Raw genomic sequence first — 19,498 nt, 5'->3', positions numbered from 1 at the left:
TTAATATTAAAAGTATTATCGTTTTTCTGAAGTTTTGGTTTTTGGAGAATGTAATCATTGGGTTGCAGTGGGACACAGTATAATAATGTTTTTATAGAAAGAAAACAAGAATCGACGTTATACCTATGGTAAAAACCCTCTGAAGGCTCACGGTGTGATTTTCCTTAGAATACCACGCGAGCACATTGCGCAGCATCAGCAGACCGATCAGCCGTATCGGTTCACACAAACTTAGGTAAACTTATTCCTATTAAAACGTTAGTCACGTAATATATTTTTTTAAATTTTTACACGTGAATAAAAAAAAGTATATTATCTGACAACACTGTCTGTACGAGACGACCTTGACGGTTTTGTTTTACGCCTTCACCGTAACGTGTGTGATCAATGGTGTCTTCACAGTGTCGCGGGCCGAGAATGAAAAGGTACTATGTCCAAATGGTCGCATAAATTTTTTCGATTTTCAACTTTGCGCCAGTTGATCTAACAGCGGTCGTTCTACACAATTAGTGAGGCGTATAATACAAAATGAAAAGGTTCTATGTAAGTGAACCTTTAAAATCATAGTATATTCAATAATTAGTTGATTTATTAATTAGTTGATAGTTATTGCTCTTACCTAGGTAAAAAGTTTTATAATTATCTAGATCGGGGGTCTCCAACCTAAGGCCCGTCAAACTGACTAATACAGGGTGATTCATTAAGCGTAAAACACTTATTACCTCAAAAAGTATTATTGTTTTTGAAAATATTTTTTTACATTGTTTCAAGTTGTTAAAAAACAACGTTTTTACTAAAAAATCATATTTTTAAATATTTTTTATGCTTATAACTTTTTAAGTTTTTACTTTTTTGAACGGCAGCATAGAGTTTTAATTTCATATTCGAAAGCAAAATATTTTTCTAAGTATTTTGATTCATAAAAATTTAATTTAGGGCGAGTAGTTTATGAGTTGTAAGTATTTAAAGTTTAGATGGGCTTTGGGCTTTGAATGAATGGTTTCAAAATAGGTCATGCAAATTCATGCTAATTATCGGAGTGAAATAAACCCTTAAAATACAAAATTTGGACGAAGGGGAGGCTTTGGGTGTACGGTTTCAAAATAGATCATTCAAATTCATGATAATTATCGGGGTTAAATAAACCCTTAAAATTCAAAATATTTGGACAAAATGTGGGGGTGATGGCTGTAAAAACGTTTTAGAACCCCTCCCCCTTATTTTTATTTTAAAACTTGATCTGGTGCCAAGAAAATTTTAAAACTAGTCACTTCAATCGCATGTTAAATTAGATTACATTTTTTAGATTAGACAAATCAGACAAATTATAGACAACAAAAAAATGTTTAAAATTTGAAATGGTGGGGGTCAGTGGAGAAACGGACGTTATAATAATTACGATACCGTACCGTCATAATAAATTTGACAACTTTGCGTTCAACGTTGCAATCGCCATCGTGTCGAGATTTCGTTTTTTAAAGGTACCTACCTACATATTATACTATTCTGTTTAAATCCGTATCGACAAACGTGCCCGAACGTGTTCTGCCCCATAATTATTTGGAGGAAGTAGATTTTCACCCTAAACTGCAAGAACTTCATATAATAATATTATCCGTATGCGAAGCACGACCCTGGTTTCGGACCGTGGTCGATTTGGTCGGATAAAATCAGCACAACACAACGGGTCAGCCGCCGCCGACCATGACGTTTTTGCGTTACCGATTTTCGTTATTATTACTATAATATTATTGTTGTTGTTATCGACTTACCGCGATTATGCGCAGGATCAACGTGTTTTGCTGGTAGTCGTATTCGAGTCCAAAATTGATTTGGCCGACCTTCTCGGACGGCACGGCCGGCGGCTCTTTGTTCAACTCGATCAGAGATTGGCAGCGATCGTGCTGAAATCACAAAACCATTGTTAGTTACCTATCGGTGGTTGATGCGGTTCGGCCCCAATTGGTTAATGATTAAATTACTATTAAATTATACAACGAGGTGCAACATAACGACATAATATTATGCCGAACAAAGTAAATGCCTACTTGTTCTAATCAATATAAAATTTGAAAAAAAAAATTGTTCATATGTTTAATTTATAGACGCCTGCGTTTCAAGTACAGTGTAAAATTGTTAATTTTTATTTTTTTACATCAAACGTTTCAAATTCTAAATTGTATTCAATTTTTTTTTTCTGGAAAATTCAAAATAGCCAATTTGTAAATTTTTTTTTTAGAACAATTATGATAGTAAAAATGTTTATACAAATCAAGTATAGTTTATATTTTACATTTTTTTTAAATATCAATATGTTTTTATGGTAGGTAAATTTATTCGAAACGTAATATAACTATGTTTCAATATGTTATTTTAAGAAATTTCCTGACATAAAAAAATCTTAAATTATATATTTTACACATAATTATCATAATATTGTATTCATACATTTAACTAGTATTAATTTTTGTTTTTCATTTGCTAAGTCTTTCTGTTACAAGCGCCTCCCTCACCCCTTTAGTCATTAAGAATGAATAAATATTAAAATTATAAATGTTTTGATATTTTTTAAAATATGTTTTTTAAACTTAATTTTTTGACCATTCAATTTTGTTGCAGTGCATATTTCTTTTTTCAAAAAGAGGAATATTCTTTTCTACTCTAAATAATTACAACTCTATGTTATCTATACTGAACTTTTACTCGTTTGAGTCGATTTGATTTGGATGCCTAAAATGTTCTCAGTTATTTTTTTAAGGATAATAAATTACAGTGCTTAGTTTTACATACTTTCCTATTACTTATGCTGTATTAAACTTGCCAAATTTCTCCATATATTTTGCACATGAAATTCTATTTTACACATTTTTTTATCTGATTACAATAATATATTATTATAAAACTATTACAGGCTCCATAGTATCTTCTATTCTAAACATATCAATTATTTTACCATTGACTATTATAGTTATCCTTATTCCTTAGTTGTACTATAGTCTTCATAACTCAGAGGTCAGAAGCCACTCGTCCAAATGTCAATTTACGTAAATACTTCGACGTTTAAAAAAAAAAAGTATATCGATTTACTACAAAAAAGTGACTATCATTAATTGAAAAAGTAGTCGATTATACCTCAACAGGATATACGTTGAATAATAATAGCTACTAATTTTTTTTTCAAAAATCAAAATTAAATTATAAACTATTATTGTTAAATGGAAAAATGGGGTTGAGAACGCTCGGTAAATACTGCTCTATTTAGTATTATAATGTTTAACTCGTTTATTTTTAACTCAGGAATAATTTATAAGCGATAATATTAGTGATGGCAAATAAATATCAATATATTTATGTTATAGACATTATGTTCATTGGTCCATCGCTTGGTGCATAAAACATTATTATTACATTATTACTGTTGTTTTATTTGTGTTGTGTAATTAATTGGCTAAACAGTAGTGTGCATTTAATAAGGTATAGGCAAAGTAGGTATGAGAATGTTATGGATATAAATTAAGTGCGTTAACAAAAATGACAAGACTATGATAAAAATAATATAGTAACAATGGTAACTAAAAACTATAGTTTGTTGTCCTAAGTACGAAACTGTGGTTTGTTATTGTTGGCCATTGACATAATTTTATTTAATGGCGCATTATTTGCAAAGTTAGTTCTGCTAAAAAACGTCTCAAAGTCTGGTATGACCAGGGACATAGATGCTGAGGCGTTCTAACAAGTTATATGGTCAGCCCGAGGTCAAATACAAACGTTGAAAAACTAGACGAAAATAAACTACAAGCATTGTACAGGAAAAATAGTGTGTGACAAATCAGAGGATGACTGATTTTTCAAAAATGTTATGTTATAATCAAATTCGATAAAATAATTTATTTTTTTGACAATATTGTTATGAGTGGAGATGGTGGTTTTTAATTTTTCTAATAAGTCAGTTTTTTTTTTCAAACAGTTGTATTTATTGTTTTGACCTAGTTTTGCAGGTATTTTTAATGTCCTTTTAAAATAGATGTATACTATTTATTCTCTATATGCATTGACACATCCAAGTGCCTAGGTACTTATTGCCATGCGGAAAACACCAACAATATTTCTAATCGACTTTCTTGACCTTGTTTGGATAGTTTAGGTCGTTGAAAAACGGATGTAATGTGTATCGTATTATATGAGAGCCCCAGATACTTGAAAAATCGACAATTAGCTCTAAGTAATATTTTTGTTGTTGCCTGTAGGCTGTACGGCAGTTGTCGCAATAGCATTTGGGAAGGGACAAATTTAATGTGTCGTAAGTATAATATTAATTAATAACGAAAATTGAAATGAAATATTTCTGAAGGGGGCCTAGAGGAAGGCTTAAAACGACCTTTCCGTTTATCATATTTAATAAAATTATCAATTGCAACACATTTCCAAAGTATCTAATAAAAAAAAAAACCTTTACTCAAACGTGATTTGCAGAGAATCGTTTTGGGGAGGTTCGGAAAAATGTTCAAAAATCGTTCAAAGGATATGAAAAGGTCGAGAGCCGCCTAGTCGAGAACGTTCGAACTGTGTATATACCTAATCCTTGAATTGCGTGTTTGAACACGTCTGTCGAGTGTCAGACAACTTTTGCTAGCTTTGAGCTGTTATAAAAAAAAACGTCTTAACGTTCCAAAGCCATTACGCGGCCGCTGAGAATAATCGTGGGGATTATATTTTTAAATATAGGTACGATGAATACAATTAAAAGTTTCTTTGACGTGTAATTAACGCCGAGATGGGTAGTTTCCGTATAATAATATTATACGATTCATTAGATCGATAAAACTGTTTTCTTTTTCCGACCGATGCCGTTTTAAATATCAAATGTCAAGAATGCAAATGTTTATAAAAGGTTTTAGCAATATTTGCGAAGGTCCTGTTGAACGATATTTGTATTTTTTTTAAACAATCGAAATAATGGTTTAATACGTATTAATTGTTGCTGAACAAAAAATGATTGAATTCGAATACTTAAAGGAAAAAACGGTACTCATTAAACAAGAGCGTCCGCAGGAGTTCGTCCAGGGGAGGGCAAAATATTTTTACATTTTTTGTCTCGCTATCCTATTAGTGATAAAGTATTTTTGTGACGTGTTATCTTTCGTATAGGCAGGGAATTTAAAAAAAATATTTATGAACTATACGTAGATACTTAGTTTTTGTGGCATTTGGTGGCATTTTGAAGTTTTTTCTAATTTAAATTTTAAATTTTATTTTGAAATTTGCACATGTTTTTACATGATTTTTATAATAAATATATGATCTAAACATGTATAAAAATAAAAGTAAATTTTCAGTTCAGATTAAAGAAATCCAAAATGATAAATTATGTCTATGTATACAACTTTCTTACAATCCTTTAAAAGTTTTAAATGTATATTATAATTTATACCAAATTTATATAAGAATTTACCAATATTTTTTTGTATTAAAAATAAAAATAATTTAGTTTATATTAATATTTTTGCTGGTTTGTGCCACAATTCTTACAATTATGAATATTATGATACAGATAATATTATGATATCAATTAAATATAATTCTGGTTGTTATTGTTCTGCTTCTGCCGTTCGTGAAAGTGTAAAACACATGGATATTTCAACTTTAGTATTTAATGTGGTTTAATATTTAAAATTCTTAGCACTTATCTATTTTATCTGTTGTATAAGTTTGTGTTGTAAATAAAATACTCAACAAATTACCTATAAAGAACTACAGAAATAATAGAATTAATATAGAAGTATACTGTTAGTAATTTGAATATGTAAAATAACTATTAAAAATGTTATAAATTTGTTTATTAATCCAGAAAAAATAATAAATTGGTGTTAACAGTACTTGTTTAAACATCTCAACTCTGGTATTTTCACACGGACATTGATGCTATAGAAAATTGATAATATTGTCTGATATTGAAAGTGTGTCCGAAACTATTGGGTTGTCCGAATAAAAAATTAGTCTAAATATTATTTTTTTAAATATTAATGTGTACCTATAGAATAATCATAATTTACATTTTAATTTATATATTTAACTAGCTGATCCCGTGCACTTCGTTGCCCGTTAAATGTACCAACTCTATATGACTCAAACTTTGTTCAATTCGGTTATTTAATATTCGGTGTATGGTGTTCGAAATGTATCTTATCTTTCTATTTCCTGGAATAAAAATTCTGATTCGCAGCAGTATATTGTCAGGTAGGCAATTTACCTGTGGTAGGTCGCGGACCCAGTGCTGTTTGTACGTAAGTGTAGGATTTAACTCTAAATTATCGAAGTTATACCAAGTTAATTTTGATATTATAATATAATTCGAATTGATGCCAGCTTGTACCTGATCCGCCCGAATAACCAATGGCAACCAATAATAAATAATTACTAATTTCTACTGTAGAGTGTAACCAATGGCAACTATTAATAAATAAAAATAAAATTTCCAAATTCCATCTTGAACCTCAATCTCCCTGTTTGAGCAGCTATTTAAAATGCGAATTTCGAAAAATCCTTTCTTAGTGTGCCTATACATAGTAATAAGTACATTTACTGAAAATTTCATATCCATAGCTTCAGCAGATCCGGCTAGGCGATGATGAATCACCCAGGACAAGTCTTTTTATATATATAGATAATTAATAGTTTATGTTTTCAAGTTTTTGGCGATTAATATTTATTAAATAATAACAAAATAACTAAGAGATTAGTTATAAAATTAAATTATAACTTAAATTATTATACTTTTGAATATCCAATGGCATACAAATTTGAACATTAATCACTCCTAAAAAATATAGATATGTGACTTAGATTTAAATTGAATTGATTGTAATTTCAATAACAAAACTTGCGATGAATCTTGAATACATGTATAAAACCTCGGGTATTAAAAATAAAAATATTTGTACACTTTAGCTATAAAATATTATACACATTTACTTGGTTTTGACGAGTTTCGTAAAAATTTGGACTTTAAACGCTTATTGACGAAAATGTTTTGCTAAAGATTTTTTAAATTATTTTAAGAAATATTACCCATGGATTTTTCCTCCCAAAATAAATTAACCATAAATCGAAAAAAAGTTCAAGAAATATCTATGGACCAACAAAGAACGAAACAATAATGGACGATTATGAAAGGAGGAAAAATAAAGATCTGAAATAATAATACAGTAAACCAAAAATTAAAAAATGTCTTATACTTAAAACGGTTGGATGTATCATGGTGAGTTGATAAATAAGTAACAAAACAAGCAATAACCAGAAAATATGTAGACAGTAAACGACCCGAGGCAGTGGCGGCTCGTTGGAAAATATTTGGTGCTGCACACAGTGGTAACTCGAGATGTTTAAAGTAATTATTGCAAAAGTTCTTTAAAAAAAAGATATCAGTAAATTCCAAATTCCAAATTGTTGAATGAAAAAAAATAAAAATACTTTTTCCTATTTTCAAATATTTGATTTCTCGATTGTTTTGAAAATTACTGGGAAACTTTTATTCTCGACCCCCAGAGTACCAACTACATATGAATTACAACTCAAAACCACCCCTGAGTTTGAAGATTTTTTTCTATTTACAAAAAGTGTATTCTGAGGAAAAAAAATAGAACCTGATCGGCTTTTTTGAAGCAAAAAAATACATAATAGTAAACTAATAACAGGTATATAGCTACAAGACTCCCTCTAAGCCCTCAGCCCAGCTAGCGTTTTCAGAGTTAAAAAAAATACAAAATAAATGAAGTAAATATAAATATATTTTAAATATCCGGGATTAATAGCAACAGTATTTGATAAAAACCGGATAAAAGTTTTTTTTTATTATAAGTATATAATAATATGTATTATTATTTATTTTTTATTTAAACGCATTTAAAAAATTCTAAAATAATCAACGTCATTGCATATAATGTGAAATCAGAATTTTAAAGTGCATAATAATAACCATTGTGTGGTATACACAAAGCAATTAAAAATAAAATAAAAATGGAAATAATATTTTAATATTTCTTTATGGCGTACTATATTCAAGGTCTTACATAAAGCACTTAGAGATACAACAAAATCAAACTGTGGCGGACCGATCAATTCTAAACTGTACGATTAAATGTATAGTGTTGTGAGTCTCATAAATTTACCGTTTAAATTTTTTTAATTGTTTGAAAAATCCAGTGACCACTTAAATTTGTGTGTTTTTGTATTTTTTATCAAGATATTAGAATTATTATAAAAATAGTATTTTTATAAAATGATAACGACCAAAAAGAGATAAGAATTAATCTTATTATTAAATACAAAATTTCATTAACCTTTGCGTCACTGCAGCAAAGTAGCAACGCTTTCATAGAGTTCCAAAAATAATTTGAATACATCAAATTTGTTATAATAATTGACTTATTAGTAATTTTTTTTTTACCCAATTACAAATATTTAAAAAAATCAAGTCAAAAAAAACTAAATGAAACATAATTTTTATCGAAGTCAATATTGTTCAGACGTAATTGTCCAACGGTAGGTGTATAGAATATATTATATTATTGCATTTGTCGTCAGCTACACCACTGCGAGTGTGTTACCACCGCTCGCAATACTGTTGTCGGTGGGGGAAGACATAAGCACCAAAAAGGGTTAAGAAAAAAAAATTGTATCGTACGAAAGCGCCAAAATCGTATCATACGTAAGCGCCAAAATCCACGGGTACCCGTGTGCCACAGTCAATAGATATAACATAATATTATATTAAATGTAGAACTATATATTATATTTTAACAATTTATTATTGACAATTTTTATAAGATTGAAATGTTTAAATAACTACTGATATAAAATATAAATTTTGGCGCAAATGATGTGTAATTTTTTCATATTTGGCGCTTCTGTCATATTATATTGGGTATAGATCAGGTATACCAGGTGCTGACTTTTGGAATAACTTTTGTTCTAATAAATATTAAATTTTTTTTATATATATAATATTATAATTTATAGTCACTTGCGCTACACATATATTATACAAAAAAAATTATTTTAATTTTTTAACACTGAAAATAAAAAAAAAAATTGAAATTTGATTTAAATTGTTTTGGATATTATATTATTCGAAATAGCCAATTTGTGAATCTAACTACAAGAACAATTTTGATAGTAGACAAATTAATCCAAGTCAAGCAGTTTATTTTTTAGAATTTTTTTAAATATCAATATTTTTTTGATTAAATTAATCTGGAACGTAATAACATTTTTTGAAATACTTTTTTTGGGAATTTGCCAACATGAGTATATTTCTTCAATTATTTACTAATGATATAGTTTTATCAACTTTTGTCATATACGTTTGTAGCATCAGTTCTTTTTTTTTTTTTGCGTCAAGTCTTTCTGTTACACGTTGTGTAATATTAGATTGGCCGATTGGCGCTTGTGTCCTACAAATGTTGGCGCAAATGAAATGTAATTTTTGTATATTTTTGGCACTTATGTCATATAGCGGCTGTTGTTATATTATATGCACTGCAGTACTTATCTATTGGTATGAGGTCACGTCCCGCCACGGAAACGGCCTTCAGACGCCACATCGGACCGGCCTCGCGCTTTCTCGACCCGTAGGCTGACCAAGAGGGAGGGAGGGAGAGAGAGAGAGATAGTAATATTTTATAAGTAGGTATATAGTTAAAATGCACTCTCAAAGCATAAAAGGCGAGCGTGTTGGGTGAATTGTCCCGTATATATATAATTATGATATGTGGCGTATATATAGGTACGGTCATTAATTTTATAACAGTTCTTGGTAAATTTTTTAATATCGATTGATGGGTATGTACCGCGAAACCGCGTTACCATTATGTTAACAGTTATTTCAAGTCGGTGCGTATATACTCACGTTGTCTTCCTCTGCTTTGACGTTCATCAGTGACTTGGTCACGTTCCATCCTCCCTGCGCCACAGCCGCTATGTCCTTGTGCAACAAGTGCTCGGTGGCACTGGTCGCGGACGAAGACCCACCGTGGTGGTGGTGGCTGCTCGCGGCCGCCGACACGTCGTCGGCGCTGGCCGCGTGGCCGGGCTTGGAGGACGAGCCGCCGCCGAAGTTTGGCGAACTGCAAAACGAAAACATTGTCGATCAGACTACGACGCCGACCGAAACGATTTTTTGGGGCGCCTGCGCAGGAAAGGTGCAGGGCGAGTCAACACGAGTCAACAAGAATTATTATTGAACTCGAGTCGAGTCAACGAGGACGATCGCTGAGACAGGAGTTAACGTTTACAGTCGTTAATGGTTGACGAGTAATGAATTTAAACCGTCAAGTTTAAAGTTAACGTGGAAAACAATGGTATTGACGTTACTCGGTTTGAAAAAAAAAAAAATAGTTCTTCTCGGTACTTTTTTCAACAGTAAACGGTACTCTGATCGCATAAGTTAAATTTAACAAAACGGAAGTTATAATGTTATAACTACATAGCAGGTATCATGTTTATTAATTATGTATTATTTAAAACTGTTTAGAGAACATTTTCTAATTTCGATATTTACTTGACGGATTGTTTTTAAATCAACCCAAAAGAGCTAATTTATTTCGACAGTCGTTCAAAAGTGTTTAGTTAAGCAGTTCTCAAGTTGCTTTGAAAATCAACCAACTTCGAGGACGGGTCAAAAAGTTTAACTATTTTAACTGTAACGCGCCCACCTATGCGACAGTGCATGATAGGCGGTACTGTATTATTATTATATTCCACCGAGGATGGGGTTCACGATTTGTTTCGCAGGCGTTTTAAACAATTCGCGACAGTGAGAATTGGCAGTCGTGTCCGAAGGAGCGCAATACGATTCGCAAGAATATTATTATATTGTCTCCGGATATGCCGAGACGAGGCGTCGAAAAAGTTCCGAAAATAGGTCGATCAGACAGTGTCGATGTAGAACATTACGATTCGGTACGACATGATTTATGGCCGTGTTATGATTCTCAAATTTGTCGACGCGCCTTTTACTTGATAGACGACGTAAATGTTTTTTTACACATTTTCCATCGACCCGAGTGTTTTACGATATATTATTATTATTATTATATTATATCATATACCACACCGCCGGTTCTTGATAAACAATTCAACGATGATAGGAAACTTGGGGGGGGGGGGGGGCTGGTAGAGAGTTATTGAATTATTGCGCAGGTCACTTGTCGTTTTTTAATTTATTATTTTCACGTATATTAATATTATTATAATTACTAAACTTACACATGCCCAGGCTTATTATAAAGCTATTAATATTCAATTTGTAAAAATACTGAATCTCTACTATCGTAATATTCAAGTCAAACTGTCAAATTGGAATCAGCAGATAAGTACCTACAATAGGTATATCAATTAAATTTATTAATATAACTATCGAACATTTTTACTTATCGATAGGCAGCGAGCCTGAATATCTTATGATTATTATTTATCAAACAGGTAAGTGAGCAGATTAAAAATACTTTTTAAAAGTATTCAAGTACAAAATATAGGCGCAGTTAGTCATTTTGGAAAGTATTTAAAGATCCAATCAAATATCGAGTTTTTTAAAAAAAATTATTCTTATTTTAAAAGATCAACTTAACCGATTTTTATGTCTTAGGTTAGTTTGCATATATTTTACACCGTATCATTTGGTGGAACTTAAAAATGCTTAACTGTTTTATTTGTCGAAGTATTTGATTTTCGGTTGAAAACAGTAAAAAAATACTATTATCATATTCTCAATTTTTTATTTTTATTTTACGTGATCAAAATGAAAATAGAAAATTAACTAAAATTAATTATTAAAGTATTTGAAAATTACTTGCGATTGATTTTAAATACAGACACTACGGGAGCGCACCTGTTTAAAAATACAAATTTGTTGAAGTACACATTTTGAAAAGTATTTAAAATACGTATTTGAGTAGTTAACTCAAGTACTTTACAGCACTGAACAATATGTTGTATAACACTATTGTGACCATAAAATAGCTTTATTTAAAAAAAATACAGTTCAAATTTGCAAATGGAAACATCTTATAGTTTTTTTTCGCTCAATCGTATATTTGTTCTTTTGTATTTCTATACATTTGTATACGCCAAAAAAATTGTCCCAGTCATGGGCTATGCAACAATCCCACACAACATTTGGAAAATGATAATATTTTGTTAATATTTTAAAGTGCTTGAATAATGAACATTTGACTAATAATATTTTATAAATATTTTCTTCTGATTATAACAAAATATTGTACTATATTATTATGATTGCATAAACATGTTGACTTAATATTTTTATAAAGTTTCCGTAACATTGTTTTTACAAAATATATTATGATTAAAATATTTTGTAAATGTTTTTTATAAAATATTTTCAAAAATATGAACTTCTTGGCCAAAAAATATAATTAAGATATTTCCTAACCATTTACGAAACTTTTTATAATATTTTAACTTTTCTTGAAAATATTGATTTTACCATAGTTATGTAATATTTTTGTGCTGTTTGGGAATGATTTACGTCCGTATGTACTGCTCGGCGAATGGTTAGCAATAACGGTATAGTATTATGATACCGAGGTTACCGTTCTAGGGTTAATTGATTTAAGCGACGATTAATTGTAATAGTTAACTGCCGATAAAAAAGACGATAAATATTTATTTTTTTTGGCCGACAATCGAGCGCGTATTAACGCTATATTTTGCTGAAAAGTCGTCGACGATTCTGACTTGGCGCCCATCGATCGCGTACCAAACCGAACACAATTGTTAAAACAGTTACGGATAAAATTTATAATAACACAGCAATTCTCCACGGCGATAATTGACTATACGACTAAATTGTTTTTTATAGGATTATTTTCGGACAATTAAATAAATTAAAATATTATTTTTTGTTTTTTTGTATTGTGACCTGCAAAGATAGTGAATCGTGTGTTAATAGAACTGAAATGATATAATGACGCGGGGCGGAAATTCGGAGCAATAAAGTATAATAATATATTAAATCGAGAAAAATGGCGTGTTCGATAGAAGGAATAATACGCGTACACTGCTCTGCTGAATATAATATTTATCTCGCTGAACAATGAATAAAGTTGTTGACGTTTTAAAAAAAACTTTAAAAAACCATAATGCATAATATAGATATATCTATGCGGCTGCGTTTGATCAGTCGTTTTTTGTTTTGTTTCGGTTTATCTCGAAACACACTTCCATTGTGCTAAGCACACAACGGCGACACAGCAAAAACTAATTAAACGGGTGTTATCTACAAAGATCGTTTGTCATCTGTCGCAAGTCCGGTCATCTTAGGGTCGGCGTCCGTCCGTCTCCGGCTCGCCCGTGACAAAATACTCGATGGGACACCTGCCAATTCCAGCGGTCCTTATATAACAAATAGGTTTGGGTACCGACAAAAACTATGACGGGTCTAATAAAAAAAAAAAACTGAAATAAAAGCGAAATGAAATAAAAATAAATGTCATTGTTTTGTTTGTTTTCTTTATGTTTTCGTGATATCCGCCACCGGCCGAGTCCCGTGATGGGTTTTAGAATTGTCACGATACACGACGTATTATGTACACCGACAACTGTCGTGCCAAGCGAAAAAATCGTAACTCCTCGACGGGTGTTGGGAAATCAACGACATAAATGTTTGGACGCAGGAAAAAAAACTCGTTCGGAAAATCTAATCTACGCCGCAGTGTTTTAAAACCCGACGCTTTCCAAATAATTGTACACCGTGGAATAGAACTATGGATACATTTTGACCGAAATAACCGGCGGTTACAAATTTTCGTTTAGCATGATGGAGTCAAATAAAATGTCACTTGTTGGAAACCACTTACGTCGAGAAATTAAAAAGGGAAGGCGAATAACTATTGAATTAGACATCACAGTTAATATTTTTTCCGATTTCAATTTTGGTTTTGATTACCGGTATTGATTTTTTTTTCGATTTCGTTTTCGGTTTAGTCGTTTAGATATCGATTTCGGGTTTAACCAGTATTCAATCTTTATCCAATATCAGTTTCAAGCGTATTATTATTGAAGTGATAAACTGATAAACTGATAACGAAATCGTGATCTGACAGACAATTAATGTAAAATCACAGATATATACTATAATACTAGATGCCCGACTGGGAGACCATACTTGAAGCCAATCGTCCTATACCCTATAACCTATATGGTTAGGCAATGTTTACAAATCGATGTTATCAATCTTCTATCTTTTATATACTCTAATACTGATAACAGATTGTAAACATTTCCCAACCTTTGGCTTCAAAAACCCAAACACAGTAGATTATAGAGTCGGGCATCTAGTATAGTAGTAGGTATTTGTATCTGTGTGTACAATTAAATACCTAAAACCGATAATATTATAAACAGTGTTGTTGGAGGCACTTGAAGCAGAACATATTTTGGAATACTAAAAATATATTATGTTATAATATGGAATGTCTATGCAGTACGATGGTGTTTTGTTCAAAGGGCGCGTATACCCCAAAAATCGAAAAATGAGAATTTGGTATCAAAATCTTCTGAAAAAATAGTGGCATTATCTGTAAAAGAGATGGTTAAAAATGTTGATGTTTATTTTCTATGCAAGGCATCCGAGACGAAAGTCAAACCAAGTTTTAAAAAAACCTAACCAAACTCGAACAAAAAAGCTCGCAGATCAAAATAGTTCGAAAACTAATATAGTTCGAACTGAACAAATTTACGAACAGCGAAAAATTCTAACATGTCAAACGTTTTGAACTAAAAATGTTCCCGGTGTTTATTGTTGTGTTTATTTTATTTTTATTTTGTCTACTGTATTATACTATGTATATACATTTTAAATACTACAAAAGTGAAATTAAAACCACGATATTGTCCGGGCATTGGTTATTTCTTGTGCTACCTATTGGATTATTTATAGATTTGGATAATTATTTTGGTTTTGTTATTTTGTACTACTTATAATTTATATAATCGAAGTTCGTAACACGCTGAACCATATTAAAAGCTAATATTAATATTGTTTAATGTCCATTAGATAAGTAGAGGTACACATCACATAGATAACTAACTTTCGATCAAGATGAAGATAAATATAATCGAGCTTAAAATTATCTATATAAAATAAAAGATAAATAATTATTATTTACTTATCTAGATAGTTCCCAACACTGAGCATATGACTATAAATTAGTATAAAGCATACATATAAACATAAAGTATTAATTTGCCATTTAATTCAAAAGTTTATTTTGGGTTCAGTTTGGTAATGAAGTATATGGTACTAGTATGGTTCGATTTTGATTAAAACGCTCGGTTCGAGTTTGACATCACGCTAAAAAGTTCGGTTCAAGATACCGAGGTTCGGTTCGAGACCATATTTTTGAGTTCGGCCCACCTCTATGGATTTCAATTTGTTTCACTTCTATCATTAATGTATTATGACAATTTAAAACGGATTTCTGAAATGCTGAGACCAAATTTTAGGAGACGATAAAAGTTAATATTAATTTCATTAATGAACAGTGCGGCGCCGGTCGTCTAGTTTGTGACGGATTTGTGATGAGTCGTTTTCAGCAACGTTTTCGCTTTATATATTATTATTATATTTCATAGTGCGACGGACTACGATAAGACACGGTTAGGCAAACAGCTAGAAATTGTGACGACCTTATAGTAACTACATTTCGACAGTATATAATATAATATGTTGGCGCGTGTCGACGAAATATTATATCTCAGTGCGGTGTCCGTCTGCATATTATCGTTTCAAAGACTCCATCACGACACGTCCATCCGATAATGTACCTAATTAATATTATTATTCTGACGTTTCGCACAATATCGTTATGTTATTAATCTCTTTATAATAATATAACGGTCGGTGCGCCGTCTAATTCCTATTTAATGATATCCGGTTAGGCGGGCTTGATTTTAACGGTGTCAGCGGGCCCGCGAGCATCGGCGATATTATATTATTATTATTATATTAATGTATTTAATACGATTGGGGCACCTAACCCGAAATGATTGATGTTCCGTTGCGCATAATACGAACGTTATAGTATATTACGTTCATTATGACGGCGATCATGTATACGTTATATTATCGAAGCTATCCATGCGCGAGACCATTCGCGTTTACGGTTTAACCTACCCATATCATAATGCGATGTAACCGATATTAAAAGTGTTCGATTAATTTCTCGGCGTTCTGTTTGCGCAACGATATCATATTATATTTTAAACGCTGCGCGATATTAATAACTGAGACGACGAGAACACGACCGCGTCGTGATAATAATAATACGACGATGATGATATCACATAATAATATCATCAAACAGGTAGCCGGACGTAACGTATTATTAATTACCGGATCGTCGAATAATAATATTATATAGACACACTGCGCACGCGTCGGTCGTAATAGTGTTCACCACAGAATCGTACGATTTTCTGACGATTAGATAATATTATTAGAGATGAGTGGAATTTGTCAGTGAAAAAAATATGTCGGTAAATTTGCTCTCGGAATTCGGCAAATTTAGAAATTCTTTTTTCGAATGTTTATAATTTATAATTTTCATCGTAAGCAGTGTTGAGTTTATCTAGATAAATATTCTTTTATCTTATCTAGATAAATAGAGATTATTAATTTACACAGTTATCTAAGATAAAAATCACCGTTATCTAGATGAATTTATCCGCATAATACAATTTATTAAACGGCTTTTATTTATTATAACTTATAGGCAGACAATTAAGTAATTTATTAAGTAGGTAGTATTTACTAATAACGATTGAAATTTTCGATAACATACTATTAAGTTATTCTATATTGCTACGAGCTTACAGAGAGTGGCATAAACCATTATAAAAAAAATTATCCGATAATTTATCTAGATAAAAAAAATGTTTTTTCATCTTTATCTAGATAAAATTATATTTATATCGGCTCAACACTGATCGTAAGTATAGTGATAACTGATAACAATACCAAAAAATATAGGTACCTAGGTAGTACGATATTAATTTATTATGGTAAAACGTATAAGTATTAAAATATATATTCTCAAATTCAAGACGAGAAAGTAAGTAACGTGATATTATCATTGATCACGCAAAAAAATAATGTATAAGACCAAATACAGTATATCTGTGTGTGGGGTTTTCATGAAATATTTCATTCATGTGAAAAATTTAAAAAAATGTGTTTTATATCTAAAAGTATATAACGTACGCTTACAGCAAGAGAACGTTTTTAAAAGTCTGTTTATCGTATCAAATATTAATAAATAATAGCCAATTTATAAATGATAAATTAACCGATGATAGGATGATATAGAAAACCGTTTATACAGGTACCTAATTTATAACTACTAACATAGTAATTCGTAAGTCATTCGATGTCGAAACTTTCTGCGATTAATCAATAATTATTTCTAATCGTATAGACTAGGTATAACCAAATACGTTTAAAATAAACATAATATTTTTCATAATTTCATTGAAATATTTCAAGCGTAGTGAAATTTTCAATTTCGAAATATTTTATAAATATAATGTGGCTATTACCACGACTCTAATAAAAATCAACGGTAATAGGTAACGTATAGTTAGGTAACGTTATCAAACGTTTTGTTCGCTTCGAACCGCTTGTATTATTTATGCGATACATTTATTGTAATGGTTTACACCATAGATTCTCAAACTTATTTTTTCGCGAACCACTCACGTTCATTATGGGTCGGCACCGGCATTAACTTGTCAAAAAGTTAAAGTTAACTCAAGTAGTTAATTTTTTTTAAATATTTGAGACTAGTTAATTGTTTTTGTTTTTAACTTGTTAAGTTATACAGTAAAAATTGTTATTGTTGTAACTTAACTTTTTATAGTTAATTGTCATTATCGCACAGTCAAGTTAATTTGCTTTTCGTATCATGTGAAGCCAACAGACAACACTGATTTCTTGACCATTTTTTGATTTCAGTAATTCATTTTTTAATAATAGTCTGATTTTTGCACAGTGTTAAACATTTTGGTAAATGTTTATGTAAATCAAAATAATAGGGCATTTTATGATTTAAAAATATTGTAGCCTGAAAAATATTAAGTTTTATTTTACCGAGTTAAGTCAAATTTATTTTCCATCTTAACTTTAAACTTATCGCATCATATTTTTTGTTTGTTAACTTTTAACTTGAACTGAAGGCAATTTAATTGAATCAACAAAACTTGTCACAGTTAATTATTTTCATTGACTTGCCCAACCTTGCCACTTATTACTAAAAATAGAACTATTCAAAATCGTAATTAATTATTGACAATAATTCGCTATGTTTAAAAACCATAGTTTAAGTACTTTTAACAGTATAATATTTAGTACCTATTTGCACAAAACATAAAACAATATTAGATCCTTCACAAAAATTAGAATTTATTAACTTTCCATACTAACACCGCGGCGGCTTGCACGAACCAGCCATATTGTATATAGCCTTCGTCCTATGTAGGTACCACCAGTGGTTTGCATACCACAGTTTGAGAACCACTGTCTTACACGATGCTCTGCACGTATGCTAATAAATCGATCCGCTTAGAATATTTATGTGCGTTCGGTATTATAATAATCGTCTGCTGTTTATTTTCGCGCATCACTTAAACATTATGTAAATATTAAACTTTGGCATTAAGCTTATGTAATATTCGTGTTATTTAAAGTTTATTTAGTTGCATTGGATTACCTATATACATACATGTTATTCGCATTATATACATCATAATAGATTAAACAATATACGTGCGCATAATAATATGTATATATTATTATGGCACAGTTGGCGTAGTCTTATAAGACATTATCCCATAACACTTCAATAAGACTTTGGTGTTGTGGACGTACTCACGACTCGGTGTATCGATTAACTTTTCGAAACGTACGGGAATCGGGGTCTTAATAATTGCGTATTATGATTCCGACGGGTTTTTACGCGCATAAAACTGTTATTGGGGCAGCTGCGGACAAAGCGTCCGGACAAATGGTTATCACAAGCAAACCGAGAAAAAATACGAATGCAAACAATAGGGCACAGACATCGGAAAACAAATAAAAAAATGTCTGTACATCATTAGAACGGGACAAGATATGGGAAAAAAACGAAATCAAAAGCTCAGTGAAATAAAAAGAACAACTTACGAGAGGCCCCCGCGAACGGTCCAAACAGGAAAAACCAATAAGTTTTTTTAACAGTCTATAAGAATAGGCGACACAAAACTAACACGCATTTTTTTTTTTAATGGCCTAAGCCTCCCTTCCGATATGTACCGCACGCTGAATTACGATTTTTAACAGACTGTCTCAAACAGGAAAACGCGAGAAAAGCAAAATATTTTAACAGAACACCTCTTTGAAATCCTATATAATACCCAAGAAGAAGTAAACATCAAATAGTAACAC

At 31.0% G+C, this 19,498-nt stretch overlaps 1 protein-coding gene across 1 annotated transcript in view; it reads right to left on the bottom strand.

Annotated features, from left to right (window-relative positions):
- Positions 1-19,498, bottom strand: part of LOC132933812 (synaptotagmin-7) — a 338,564-nt gene that overhangs the window by 108,105 nt on the left and 210,961 nt on the right. The window contains exons 3-4 of the mRNA XM_061000090.1: positions 9,908-10,124; positions 1,773-1,904 (exon numbers count right to left, since the gene is read on the bottom strand). Coding sequence (XP_060856073.1) covers positions 1,773-1,904; positions 9,908-10,124 — 349 coding nt within the window. The remainder of the gene's footprint in view (positions 1-1,772; positions 1,905-9,907; positions 10,125-19,498) is intronic.

This window comes from Metopolophium dirhodum, chromosome 1 (assembly GCF_019925205.1).
Source record: "Metopolophium dirhodum isolate CAU chromosome 1, ASM1992520v1, whole genome shotgun sequence".
Classification (NCBI taxonomy): domain Eukaryota; kingdom Metazoa; phylum Arthropoda; class Insecta; order Hemiptera; family Aphididae; genus Metopolophium; species Metopolophium dirhodum.
The sequence above is the reverse complement of the archived record's forward strand: the minus strand, read 5'-3'. Positions and strand labels throughout refer to the sequence as shown.